This window comes from Cyprinus carpio, chromosome B20 (genome assembly GCF_018340385.1).
Source record: "Cyprinus carpio isolate SPL01 chromosome B20, ASM1834038v1, whole genome shotgun sequence".
NCBI lineage: Eukaryota > Metazoa > Chordata > Actinopteri > Cypriniformes > Cyprinidae > Cyprinus > Cyprinus carpio.
Window position 1 is genome coordinate 3367172 of NC_056616.1, and position 13702 is coordinate 3380873.

General features: G+C 39.9%; 1 protein-coding gene across 4 annotated transcripts in view; it reads left to right on the plus strand.

Moving 5' to 3' along the window:
- Positions 1–656: 656 nt before the first annotated feature.
- Positions 657–13702, plus strand: part of rev3l (REV3 like, DNA directed polymerase zeta catalytic subunit) — a 77965-nt gene continuing 64919 nt past the window's right edge. For all 4 annotated transcript variants that reach the window (XM_042746357.1, XM_042746359.1, XM_042746358.1 and 1 more), the window contains exon 1: positions 657–1247. In XM_042746357.1, the coding sequence (XP_042602291.1) occupies positions 1109–1247 (139 nt within the window). In that variant the 5' untranslated portion in view covers positions 657–1108. The remainder of the gene's footprint in view (positions 1248–13702) is intronic.

Sequence of the window (13702 nt, forward strand, 5' to 3'; positions counted from 1 at the left end):
GGAAGAGGTAGGCAGAGTGGATTCCATTCGCATTATGCAGGTCTTTATTACAGGATCTGCGCTTCAAATCCAAACCATAGTCACGATTTTCAGCCAGGTCACATGCTTAAAAACACTTTTTAATTAGTTATAATTAATAAACATACGATGTAAATGAACGCATGTAAATGAAGCGACGTCAACCGATTTTAATTATTTTTTACTGACCAGATAGGGAATACAGTCGACGCACTCACGTTGAAATATTTTCAGAAAGAACGGGGACATTTTTTTTTTGACAAAAATAAATAAATTAATTAAAAATCACCCAACCCAACAGGTAGTAGCAGCAGAAGTAGTAATTTGGTGGAAGCGTCTAAGTGAATTATATTGGCTTCGTCTGAAATCGCATACTAAGAAAGAAGTTAAATAAAAGCTTGCGTGGTCCCTCGGTTATTTCAATGATGTTTTTTGTCATCTCTGTCTGGTCAACCCTGTGGTTCAACCACTTTATGAATAGCCTACATGTATACACATATAATCTGAGGCTTTTATTGCGTTGTAATCTCCCTGTTATTTCCGCCTCTTGGGGCCTAACATGTGCCAATCAGCGCGCTTGTCTTCTTATAAGCCAATCCGAAGGCGTCTTGTCTTTAGTGCGGACCAATAGGAGCAGAGACAGCGTGGAGCTTCCTTTTCCAGCAGAAGTGAACTATCTGACCTAGCGGCTGGGTGCAAGGAATGCTGCAGTGCACTCTACGTGGATATGGGAGGGATGGGATTGATTAGGATTGCCCAACAGTGTCGAGATCGTATTGCAGTATAGATAGTAAACATTAGATTTTTCTTTTAAAACGAATACGTGTTGTATTTGAAGCGTTTGGGTAGGAATGATGTATGTGATTTTTGAAATCACTTGCAGCATAGGATTATCGAATGATTATCGAGATCCATATTTCTGCAAATCACGCTCTGCTTAAAGCCGCCACGGTCCAAGCAGTTCTCTGCAGAAACACAAAACATCGGTGCACCTTTAAGGGAAAGCTAGGATCGACTGCTGCCTGTGCTTTTATTATTATTATTTGTACCATAAGTCATCTCATGCTTGCCCTGCAGAACCGAACAGAACATGTTTTCAGTGCGGATCGTCACGGCGGATTATTACATGAGCAGTCCGATCAGAGACCTGGACGTCTGTTACTCTGAGTTGAGAGAGAGCGATGTCAAGAAAGTGCCCGTGGTGCGGATCTTTGGGGCCACACCAGCAGGTATGCATGCATTTATATGTGTTCATATAGCGTGAAAGATCACCAACTGTTGACATTCGGGTCTACGGTTATAACTTCGTCTTTTTGCAGTTTCTGGGACTGTTGTTTTGTGCATGTGATTAGGTGTAAGGAACACATTTTTTGGTGTTTGTGTGGTTTTGCTCGATACGCCATGTTGTCAATACGTCTGACCGCCATGTGGACGTATTTACTCCGACCGAATACCCTATGCCATCTTTGCTTGGCCATTCTTATGTCGAAAGCAACAAATCACTTCTGTGCCGATATTTATTTGTCTGGTTTCATAATCAAGTGATTGTTACACAGGCTGGCTTTTTCGTAGTGGCTTAAGATTGCAGGGAGAAAGACCGTAAAAAAACAGAGGGGGGGGGGGGGGGGGGGGTGTCATTGTTCTGGAGTGGTGATATAGTGAAAATTTAAATTATAAAGTGAAATTAAAGTCTCTCTCTCTCTCTTTCATTGTTTAAATAACTGCTAATTCATTAAATGGATACTCCACCCCAAAGTTAATTTTGTCATTAATCACTTACCCCCATGTTGTTCCAAACCCGCAAAAGCTTCGTTCGTCTTCGGAACACAATTTAAGATATTTTGGATGAAAACCGGGAGGGTTGTGACTGTCCCATAGGCTGCCAAGTAAAATTCACTATCAAGGTCCAGAAAAGTATGAAAAGCATCTTCAGAATAGTCCGAATTTGGCGAATCTGAGCTGTACGCAGGCAGCGTACACTCTTCTGTACAGTGTATTTTACTTGGCAGTCTATGGGACAGTCACAAGCCTACCTGTTTTCATCCAAAAAATTTTAAATTGTGTTGCGAAGAAGAACGAAACTTTTACGGGGTTGGAATGACATGGGGGGAAGTGATTAATGACAAAATTTTCATTTTGGGGTGGAGTATCCCTTTAAGATTAAATTTGGAAAAAAAAATTTGAACTCACGTCACACTTTGACCACCCATTACATGTCTTTTTTTTTTTTTTTCTTCTTTTTTTTTTTTTGAGAACTTCATATTCTTGCATTAAACAAAATTAACAAATATTTAAATATCTTAATTACATTTTGAATGCCCAGGTGTTCAGGAGGCACTGTAGCACTGATATATGCTTGAGGAAATAATAAAAGCACCTAGCTAGATCTAAATCCAGAGGATCATTTGTCTCTTCACTGTGTACCGCCCTAAAATGCTGTTACAGCATTGTCACTATAGGCATAATAGTATATCTTTCTGTAAAGCTGCTTTGAAAAAAAAGTGCTATACTAATAAATATCAAAGTGTTGGTGTTGTCCTGAAAATAATTTTAACTGGTTTTACAAGACATGAAACGTAGTCTTTTTCTATTAAAAAATGGGTAATTATTTGGCTTATCCTGCAATCAAATATTCCACTCCCTAACTCACTCAGATAAGCAGTGAGTTCAGTTCTAACTTTAATGTGCTGCTTACCACTTTTGCTGTAAGGAAGTACCTGTACCTTATTGTGCATCTGTTATTTTTATTTTATGTATTTATTTATTTATATTATTACGTGATCAGTGTTTTAATAAACTTCAACTTGAATAAAGCAGTCAATTTAACATTATCCCAACTGGTGGGTTACAGCCACTTGCACTAAATGCTCAGTACAGCCAGTCATAACATATAATCAATATGTAAGCAATAAGGTACGAGAGGCCTTGCTGTATCATGTAGTGATGGGAAGTCTGGTTCTTTTCTGCGAACCGGTTCTTTCAGACAGTTTGTTTCAATGAACCAGTTCAAAAAATGGTTCATCAGTTCTTTTATGCCCTAACGTAATGACGTCAATCACGATGACATAATGATATCAAGTCTATCATCCCGGGCCGGGATGAAAATACACATTCAAATATATAAAGTTAGTAATCATAACTTCAGTCAGCTAAAACATCATAATCATGATCTGAAAAGTAGGGATGTAACGATTCACTCAATTTGATTCACAATTTGATTCGATTCACGTTTTTGGTTTCACGGTTCGATTCGATCACAATTTTTTTTTTTTTTCTCTACAAAATGAGATTGAAGACAAATTATAAATTAAATGTGTCCTTTTATTATTGCTTGGAAAAAATGCTGTACGTTTCTTTGTGAAATTGAAATATAACTAGGGTTGGGCTGATAGATGATGCCACTGTACATCGCCAATGGCTAATAGACACAATGTTTTAGTTAAAATTTCAAGTTAGTTTTATTTAACATTTCAATTTCACAAAGAAATATGCAGCATTTTGTCTGAGAAATAATAAAAGGACAACTTTTGTCTTCAATCTCATTTTGTAAAAAATAAATGTATAAATAAATTGTAAGAAAATAGTATGGTGTAATCTGTGAATGTGAATTTTATTGTATTGTAAGTTTATTGTATCGTTACGCTTTCTTTTCTCTTAGCCCGCCCCACATTTAAGGAAAAAAATTAAATAAATAATAAAAAAGGGGTTAATTCAGAAAAGATCTAGACGAAGAATAGATAACGTTCCCCCACCCATAAACCCCTTAGGAGGAAGAGACTACAATATGTATAATAATAATAATAATAATAATAATAATAATAATAATAATAATAATACATGAACGTATATAATCACCTTTAAAATGTTTATGATAAAAATAGGGAAAGTGCATACGTTCAAAACATATAACCATGCATACATAAGCATAACTACATGCATGCTAACTAGACATGTGACGGTATTCGGTAATGCGATATATCACGGTAATGAATATGCATGATATTGTTATCGTGGGCACTTCTAAATACCATGTATAATTATATATTACAAATTATTCAAAATTTGGAATGCATTTTAAGAATACTATTCCCATCAACTGGTCAAAATGCACAACACTGCTGTATGCTGTTTGAATGACTCCTGCTCTGATGTAACAAGCACGGATGAGAAGCACATGGGGGAACACGTGAGAGACACCTGAATGAAAGCACATTCACTCTCTGACAGCAGATGGCGCTAAACTGCAGAAAATACAGCCGGTACCCTGGAAACGCCATAAATAAAGCAGCTTCCCTACTTTCTGAAACATATTTAAATAATTTTAAATAGCCATTCAGATTTGTGTATTTGCTGGTGTCCATCACAGTGCCAAATACTTAAATATTTAGACTTAATAGGCTATTTATTTTCAAACTTTTTTTTTTTTTCATTTTAATCTGGACCACAACATGCCCTAGATATTGTTTGAAATTGTTGTGATTCTTTAATATTCATTCACACTTTACATTAGTTAACATTAGTTAATTCATAAGTTAACATAAACTGCCAATGAAAATTCTTCTCAACATTCATTAATCTTAGGTATTCCAATATTTAATAACACGTTGTTAAAATCGAAAGTTGCAACTGTGTTATTTAAGGAGCTAACATGAACTGTCGAAGTCATCTCTAGGTGCTGATCCACCATCTGGGCAGGATACATACTGGATTCGAGTGACTGCAGTGACCATCTGCATGCTTTAATCTAGATATAACTGACAGAGTGTGTCAGAGTGTGTCTGCCTCCCGAACAATGTAAGGTAGGTTATTCCAGAGTTTAGGCACTAAATTTTGAAATTCTAGGTATTATCAAATTGGCAGAGTTTTGAGAACGTAGCGGACGTGGAGGACTATAATGCAATAAGAGCTTGTTCAAATACTGAGGTGCTAAACCACTCAGGACTTCATAAATAATGAGCAAGATTTTAAAATCTATTCAGTGTTTAATAAGGAGCCAGTGCAGTGATGACAGAACCGGGCTAATATGGTCATACTTCCTGGTTCTAGTAACCAGCTGTAACCATCTAGTAACCATTTTGGACCAGCTGGAGTTTGTTTATTAAGCGTGCAGAACAACCACCCAATAAAGCATTACAATAATCTAACCTTGAGGTCATGAACAAATGAATTAACTAGGGCTGTGACGGTGGCAGATTTTTACCACCGCGGTGGTAATGGGACCAACTATCGCCGGTGACACGGTGTTGAGATATGTATATATAATAATTAATATTAAATTAAATATTAATTTAAACGTAAACTGAAAACATTAATCACTTGCACAACTGCTGCTTCTGTCACTTTTTCTCTTGACAAGAAGTGCATTTATTCAGTCACTGAATGACTGAGAACGGGAGACGTTTCAGACATGCGCTCCTCTTCACTTTAGCGCTGTAGCCTGTATCCTTTCATATCAAAGCGCGAAATAAACTACATGCATGCAATGGTGTGGTCAGTTAAGTTATGACGTTAACGAAAAGGCGATTAAAGCTTACTTAAAACTGTGCATGCATTTAATATATTTTATATGAGTCACATTTAAGAACATTATCTCTGAAATGGTTTTCAAAACTGTCCTGGAGCAGCTCACTGTCTCACTCATCTAACACACCCGATTCAACTCGTCACCTAGTGTTGGGCGATATAGTCATTTTTCAAATCGTCATATCGTCAGCCCGTGAGATCGACGATACACAATATTATCGTGCATGGGTGGAGCAAGAGAGAGACTCTCTGTACTTGTCATAGCATAACTATTTGGTGTTTTAAACCGCACAGGTGCACAAAAGTGAACCTATGGAATCACCAATAATGGAAAAAATATACTTTCAAACATACTGATAAACTAACGTTAAATATAAAAATACTATATTTAAAACAGCTAGTTCATATATAGTCTGACACAACTGTCATACCACGCGTCCTGTGACAAATTTGCCGCATTTGCGCACGGAAGTTATGTCTAAATGTTCTGCAAAATCAGTCAAGGGTGAAAATCAATAGTAGATTTCATTTAAAGACCAACAGTTAAATACTAAATATTGGACATAAACGAACACTATAAATATTTAAAACAGGTAAGTTCATATATTTGGAGTAAAGTTCAACTGAACTGATGCATGAGTCATACAGCACTCAGGACTGTGCGCCGCATGACAAGCCCGACGCACCTCCACAGAAACAAGAATGAGATGCATTTTAACATAACTGTGGCATTAAACTCAGTTAGTGAGGGCTCGTTTAAAATATTGTACATATAGAGGCCGTTCAGATTACTTGTTAAAGTGCAATGAAATACCTTATATCTGCAGACGATGTACAGTCGTGGCCAAAAGTTTTGAGAATTACATAAATATTGGAAATTGGAAAAGTTGCTGCTTAAGTTTTTATAATAGCAATTTGCATATACTCCAGAATGTTATGAAGAGTGATCAGATGAATTGCATAGTCCTTCTTTGCCATGAAAATTAACTTAATCCCAAAAAACCTTTCCACTTGCATTTCATTGCTGTCATTAAAGGACCTGCTGAGATCATTTCAGTAATCATCTTGTTAACTCAGGTGAGAATGTTGACGAGCACAAGGCTGGAGATCATTATGTCAGGCTGATTGGGTTAGAACGGCAGACTTGACATGTTAAAAGGAGGGTGATGCTTGAAATCATTGTTCTTCCATTGTTAACCATAGTGACCTGCAAAGAAACGTGTGCAGCCATCATTGCGTTGCATAAAAATGGCTTCACAGGCAAGGATATTGTGGCTACTAAATCAACAATTTATAGGTTCATCAAGAACTTCAAGGAAAAGAGGTTTCAATTCTTGTAAAGAAGGCTTCAGGGCGTCCAAGGAAAGTCCCAGCAAGCGCCAGGATCGTCTCCTAAAGAGGATTCAGTTGCGGGATCGGAGTGCCACCAGTGCAGAGCTTGCTCAGGAATGGCAGCAGGCAGGTGTGAGCGCATCTGCACGCACAGTGAGGCGAAGACTTTTGGAAGATGGCCTGGTGTCAAGAAGGGCAGCAAAGAAGCCACTTCTCTCCAAAAAAAAACATCAGGGACAGATTGATCTAATGCAGAAAGTATAGTGAATGGACTGCTGAGGACTGGGGCAAAGTCATATTCTCCAATGAAGCCCCTTTCCGACTGTTTGGGGCATCAGGAAAAAGGCTTGTCCAGAGAAGAAAAGGTGAGCGCTACCATCAGTCCTGTGTCATGCCAACAGTAAAGCATCCTGACACCATTCATGTGTGGGGTTGCTTCTCATCTAAGGGAGTGGGCTCACTCACAATTCTGCCCAAAAACACAGCCAAAGAATAAAGAATGGTACCAAAACCCCTCCAACAGCAACTTCTTCCAACAATCCCAACAACAGTTTGGTGAAGAACAATGCATTTTCCAGCACGATGGAGCACCGTGCCATAAGGCAAAAGTGATAACTAAGTGGCTCGGGGCCAAGAATGTTGAAATTTTGGGTCCATGGCCTGGAAACTCCCCAGATCTTAATCCCATTGAGAACTTGTGGTCAATCCTCAAGAGGCGGGTGGACAAACCAAAAACCCACTAATTCTGACAAACTCCAAGAAGTTATTATGAAAGAATGGGTTGCTATCAGTCAGGATTTGGCCCAGAAGTTGATTGAGAGCATGCCCAGTCAAATTGCAGAGGTCCTGAAAAAGAAGGGCCAACACTGCAAATACTGACTCTTTGCATAAATGTCATGTAATTGTCGATTAAAAGCCTTTGAAACGTATGAAGTGCTTGTAATCATATTTCAGTACATCACAGAAACAACTGAAACAAAGATCTAAAAGCAGTTTAGCAGCAAACTTTTTGAAAACTAATATTTATGTAATTCTCAAAACTTTTGGCCACGACTGTACGTCTGTTTGTGGATGGAGACTTCTTCACCGGCTACAGGCTCTAATCCTCATTTGTGCGCGTGTGTGTGAAATTCGGTGCTGAGGTTAATAAATAAGAAAGTTAAATGCACCCTGTCTACCGAACGAAAGAGGCGCGGTGCGACAAAATACTATAAGTGATTCTACACTGGATGCAACACGATTAGGGGTGTAAGAAAATATCAATACACGTGAGTATCGCGATATATTGTTTGGGGATACTGTATCGATTCTCAAAAACGGAATATCGATATAAAAAAAAAAAACATACAAGATTTATGGCAGTTGTTTCATTTTGAGTTTATATCCCAGCCGCTAGAAGGCAGTCTTCGTCTCTGAAAAACCTTTGTGACAGGATATACTAGCATTAAGGCACGCTACTAATGTTAGCGTTAATATAGTTCGCTGCTAGTAATAGAGGAGGAAAAATTGTCCCAGTTCCTGTTTCGGTGTACAAAGCTGAAGTGTGTTGACATCATGTCACACCTTGTACCCCCACCTCGCCACAACCCATCTGAAAATCCTTCACAACCGCCAAAGGGGGCAACAGGGCCGAAGAGCCACCGCACCTCTCCATCGGGCGGTAGGGTCACCGCGCGGCTGCAGCTTTCTCTCATTTTGGGGGCATTTCGTGTAGTTGAGGCGGAACATAAATACAAACTGAAAAACCTGTGAAATCCAAGTGAAAAGGTTCAACATCTGTATTTATTTTATTGTTTTACAATTGTTTTGTTTTCTTTATGAATACTGTAAGCACTTTATTTTTTTCATTTATATTAAGTAGATGTAATTAATTTGTTCAGATCAAAATGTTACGACATTGTATGTTACAATTGTAAACTTAACCTGTGAACCTTTAAAGCAGGGTCTAAAAATATATATGGTCTTTTTAATAAAATACATTTTATACGTATTATACATTTAACTAAAGGATCCTGCAAGCACTTTATTTTTCCCCCCTTTACTTATACACTGCACAAAAAGTGTTTCAATAACGTTGAATGTTACAGGGACTGATTATTGCAAATACAGATCCCACTGTGTTCTGGTTAAATAATTTTCATTTATTTATTGCTAAGGTTTGCATATGGTGGTGTGTTCTTAATGACAGCTTTCCTAAAAATATATCCTATTCCTTAAATAAGAAATATCCTAATATATCGCCTTGCTTACAGTATCTCAATGTATTGCAACATATCGTATCGCAACCCCTGTATCGTGATATGTATCGTATCGCCAGATTCTTGGCAATACACAGCCCTACGTGTCATGACAAATCCCCGACAGTAAACTGCCTCATCCTATTTATGAGGTAGTACTGACACAGAGTTCAAATGTCCTGTGTAGACAAGAGACTCAACCTGTTGACGCAGCGGTGTGACACTGTTCTGCCGCCAAGCAAGTGGTGCACTAACTCCTCGTCTGCACGAGCTCTCTTTTGAAATAGGAATCGTTGCCACATTTCTTGTTAACATCTTTCATTTATCACGGTCTCGTTTGTATTTGTCCAGTTTGGAGCCTCGCCAAACCTGACCAGCCAGGCGTTTGCGATCACGGGAACTTGTACAAACAGGGATGGGTGACATGAATGGAGATGGCTCCAGATCAGCGATTTGGTTTCCCAACAAGGTCCATCGCCCAGCACAAAATTAATTTGCTGAATGCATAAACAGTATTTTCCTTAGCTCAAACCTACCAATCGTATGGCGTTTGAGGTAATTTGTGGATTTCCATAGACATAGTCTAAATAAACCAATTTGCAGCTATTAACTGTTATTACGCTTGTATACAAAACTTATTATTATACTTGTTATAGAGTGCGTGACGTCACGTGCACTACCGATGGTGGCAGTAGACAACCTGACGCGGTTGTCACGGTGACCATGACAGCCCTAGAATTAATGTTTCTGCATTTGACATTGAGAGCATAAGTTGTAATTAAGATATATTTTTAAGATGGAAAAATGCAGTTTTACAAATGCTAAAAATGTGGCTTTCTAAGGAAAGATTATTATCAAATAGCACACCTAGGTTCCTAATTGATGACAAAGAATTGACAGAGCAGCCATTGAGTCTTAGACAGTGTTCCAGGTTATTACATGTGGAGGTTTCAGGTCCGATAATTAACTGTTTTTTTTTTTTCTTCAGAATTTAGCAGTAAGAAATTATATCCTGTTTTCCAGTTTTTTATATCGACTATGCATTCCATTAGTTTTTCAAATTGGTATGTTTCTTCATGCCGCAAAGTTATATAGAGCTGAGAGTCATCAGCATAACAGTGAAAGCTTACACCGTGTTTCCTGATGATATCTCCCAGGGGTAACATGTAAAGCGTGAAAAGTAACGGCCCTAGTACTGATCCTTGAGGTACTCCATATTGCACTTGTGATTGATATGATACCTCTTCATTCACTACTACGAATTGATGGCCGTCAGATAAGTATGATTTGAACCATGCTAATGCTCTTCCACTAATGCCAACAAAGTTTTCTAGTCTATTCACAACAATGTTGTGGTCAATAGTGTTGAACGCAGCACTAAGATCCAGTAGCTCTAATAGAGAGATACAACCACGATCAGATAAGAGCAGGTCATTTGTAACTCTAATCTAAATCCTGACAGATACCATTTTTCTCTAAGAAGGAATATGATTGTGAGGATACTACCTTTTCTATTATCTTGGACAGAAAAGGGAGATTCGAGATCCGTCTGTAATTAACTAGTTCTTTGGGGTCAAGTTGTGTTTTTTTTAATGAACGATAACAACAAAAATGAAGAATTTGAAGGTATTGGGGACATATCCTATTGACAGTGACAAATTAATAATAGTCAGAAAAGGTTCTATGTCTTCTGGAAGCACCTCTTTTAGGAGCTTAGATGGAATAGAATCTAACATGCATGTTGTTGGTTTAGGACAAGTAAGTTTTGCATCAGGCCAAAAGTCCCCACTAGATGGCGGGCCAGAACATAGGATAATTTAAGAAATTAATTAATGAAAAATGCCTGTAGAATTGCCTGTGATAGACTATGCTCCACCTTCGCTCTGCGTCTAAAGTATTTCAGTTTGTTTGAAATATCACAGTTCTGTTCATAACGTATATTAACAAATTAAATAAAGTAACAGGAGAGTTTTAAAAGTGGCTTATTGGAACACTAGTGTGCAAACTTTTTTTCCTACCACATGACAAACTAATAACATGGTTGTCACCATTAGATTAGATTAGATTAGATTCAACTTTATTGTCACTGCACATGTAAGGTACAAGGCAGCGAAATGCAGTTAGCATCTAACCAGAAGTGCAATAAGCAGTAAGTACAGAATATACAAGGTCTACAATATGTACAATAACTATACAGATAAGTATTATGGACAAAATTTACAGATTTTAAATACTATCAGCATGATATACAGATAGGTGTACTATGAACATATTATACAGATGAATATGTGAAGTGTATGTACACTATAGGCAGAACTATGAACATATGAACAATTTAAACTATTGCAATGGAAAGTAAAGTGCATAGAAAATTCAGTGTGCAAATGGATTATTCAGTGTTCCTGGATGAACAGACAGTAGTGCAAGTAATAGCAAGTTTGTTGTTTTTGCTTGTTGTAAATAAATAAATAAATAAATCAGTCAGATGTAGTGATGAAGTGGGGGAGGAGTCTGTGTGTATGGTGTGGGGGGGGTGTCAGAGGGCAGAGTTCAGCAAGGAGACAGCTGTAGGGAAAAAGCTGTTCCTGGATCTGCTGGTCCTTGTCCGGAGGCTCCTGAAGCGCCTCCCGGAGGGCAGGAGGTTAAACAGTCTATGGTCAGGGTGAGGAGGAGTCCTTAAGAATGCTGCGAGCTCGACGTACACAACGTTTCCTCTGGATGTCCCTCAATAGCAGGAAAGTGGTGTCCCTGTGATGCGTTGGGCAGTTTTCACCACCCTCTGCAGTGCTTTTGCGGTCAGCCACCGTGCAGTTCCCATACCAGACTGTGATGCAGCTGGTCAGGATGCTCTCGATCGCACACCGGTAAAAGTTCACCACTATGGCTGAAGACAGCTGGTTCTTCTTCAGTGTTCTGAGGAAGAAGAGGCATTGGTGAGCCTTCTTGACCAGGCTGGAGGTGTTTGTGGTCCAGGACAGGTCCTCCGTGATGGTGGTTCCCAGGAACTTGAAGCTGGAGACACATTCAACAACCATCCCGTTAATGTGGATGGGGTCATGCCTGCTTCCTTTCTTCTTCCTGAAGTCCACAATGAGCTCCTTTGTTTTACTGGTGTTAAGGAGCAGGTTATTGTCAGCGCACCATGTGGCCAGGTGCTGGACCTCTTCCCTGTAGGCAGTCTCATCGTTGTCACTGATGAGGCCAATCACCGTGGTGTCGTCTGCAAACTTAATGATGGAGTTGCATCCATGCACAGGCTTGCAGTCATGGGTGTAGAGGTAGTAGAGAAATGGGCTCAGCACACAGCCCTGTGGTACGCCAATGTTAAGTGTGATGGTGGAGGAGCAGGTGTGGCCAGACCTAACATGCTGAGGCCTGTTGGTCAGAAAGTCCATGATCCAGTTGCAGAGGGAGGTGTTAATGTCCAGGTCTCCAAGTTTTGTGGTCAGCTTGGAGGGAATGACGGTGTTAAATGCTGAACTGAAGTCAACAAACAACATCCGTACATATGTGTTGTTACTGTCCAGGTGTGTGAGTGCAGAGTGCAGCACTGTGCATACTGCATCCTCTGTGCTCCTGTTTCTGCGGTAGGCAAATTGATGTGGGTCCAGTGTGGGTGGGAGGCAGTCTTTGAGGTGTGCTAGGACCAATCGCTCAAAGCACTTCATAATGATGGGTGTGAGTGCTACAGGGCGGTAGTCATTTAAGCACATCGGGGAGGAGTGTTTCGGTACTGGCACAATGGATGTGGACTTAAAACATGTTGGCACAGTTGCTTGGGTGAGGGACAGGTTTTGAAAATGTCTGTGAAGACCCCTGCAAGCTGCTCTGCACATGCTCTAAGCACACGTCCAGGAATGCCATCCGGGCCAGCAGCCTTGTGTGCATTGATCCGGCTCAATGCAGTGTGGACATCTGAGGAGGTGAGTTTGAGAGGTTGGTGGTCTGCTGAGTGTGTCGTTTTGGTGGCCGTCTCCTTGCTGTCGCTGTTGAAGCGAGCATAAAAGTCATTTTAGCTCGTTAAGGAAGGAGACGTCCGTGACCATTGGAGTGGAGTTGCTTGGTTTGTAGTCACTGATGGCCTGGATGCCCTGCCACATGCGTCGGGGGTCAGAGTTGGAAAAGTGTTCCTCTACCTTCAGCTTGTAGCAGTACTTGGCCTTATTGATGCCCCTTTTCAGGTTAGCCCTGGATTTACTGTAGGCCTGCACGTCATCTGACCTGAAGGCAGTGTTGCGGGCTTCAGCAGAATTCGCACCACCTTGTTCATCCATGGCTTCTGATTAGGGTATGTTGTGATCTGTTTTTCTGATGTAAACACTGTCAATGGTGGTGTTGATGTAAGTCAGTACAGAGGAGGTATAGGTATCAATGTCCGTGTGAGAGCCACAGGCAGCCTGAGAAGCAAACATACTCCAGTCGTGTGTGTTGAAAACCTGTCCTGAAATAAAGAGTCTGCTCCAGCTGGCCACACTTTGATGGTCCTCACTGATGGCTTCACACGGTTGATGAGAGGTGATGAAGAATACTTGGGGGTGAGAGAAACAAAGAAAGGTGATCAGACTGTCCGAGGTGGGGGAGGGGGGGTCGCG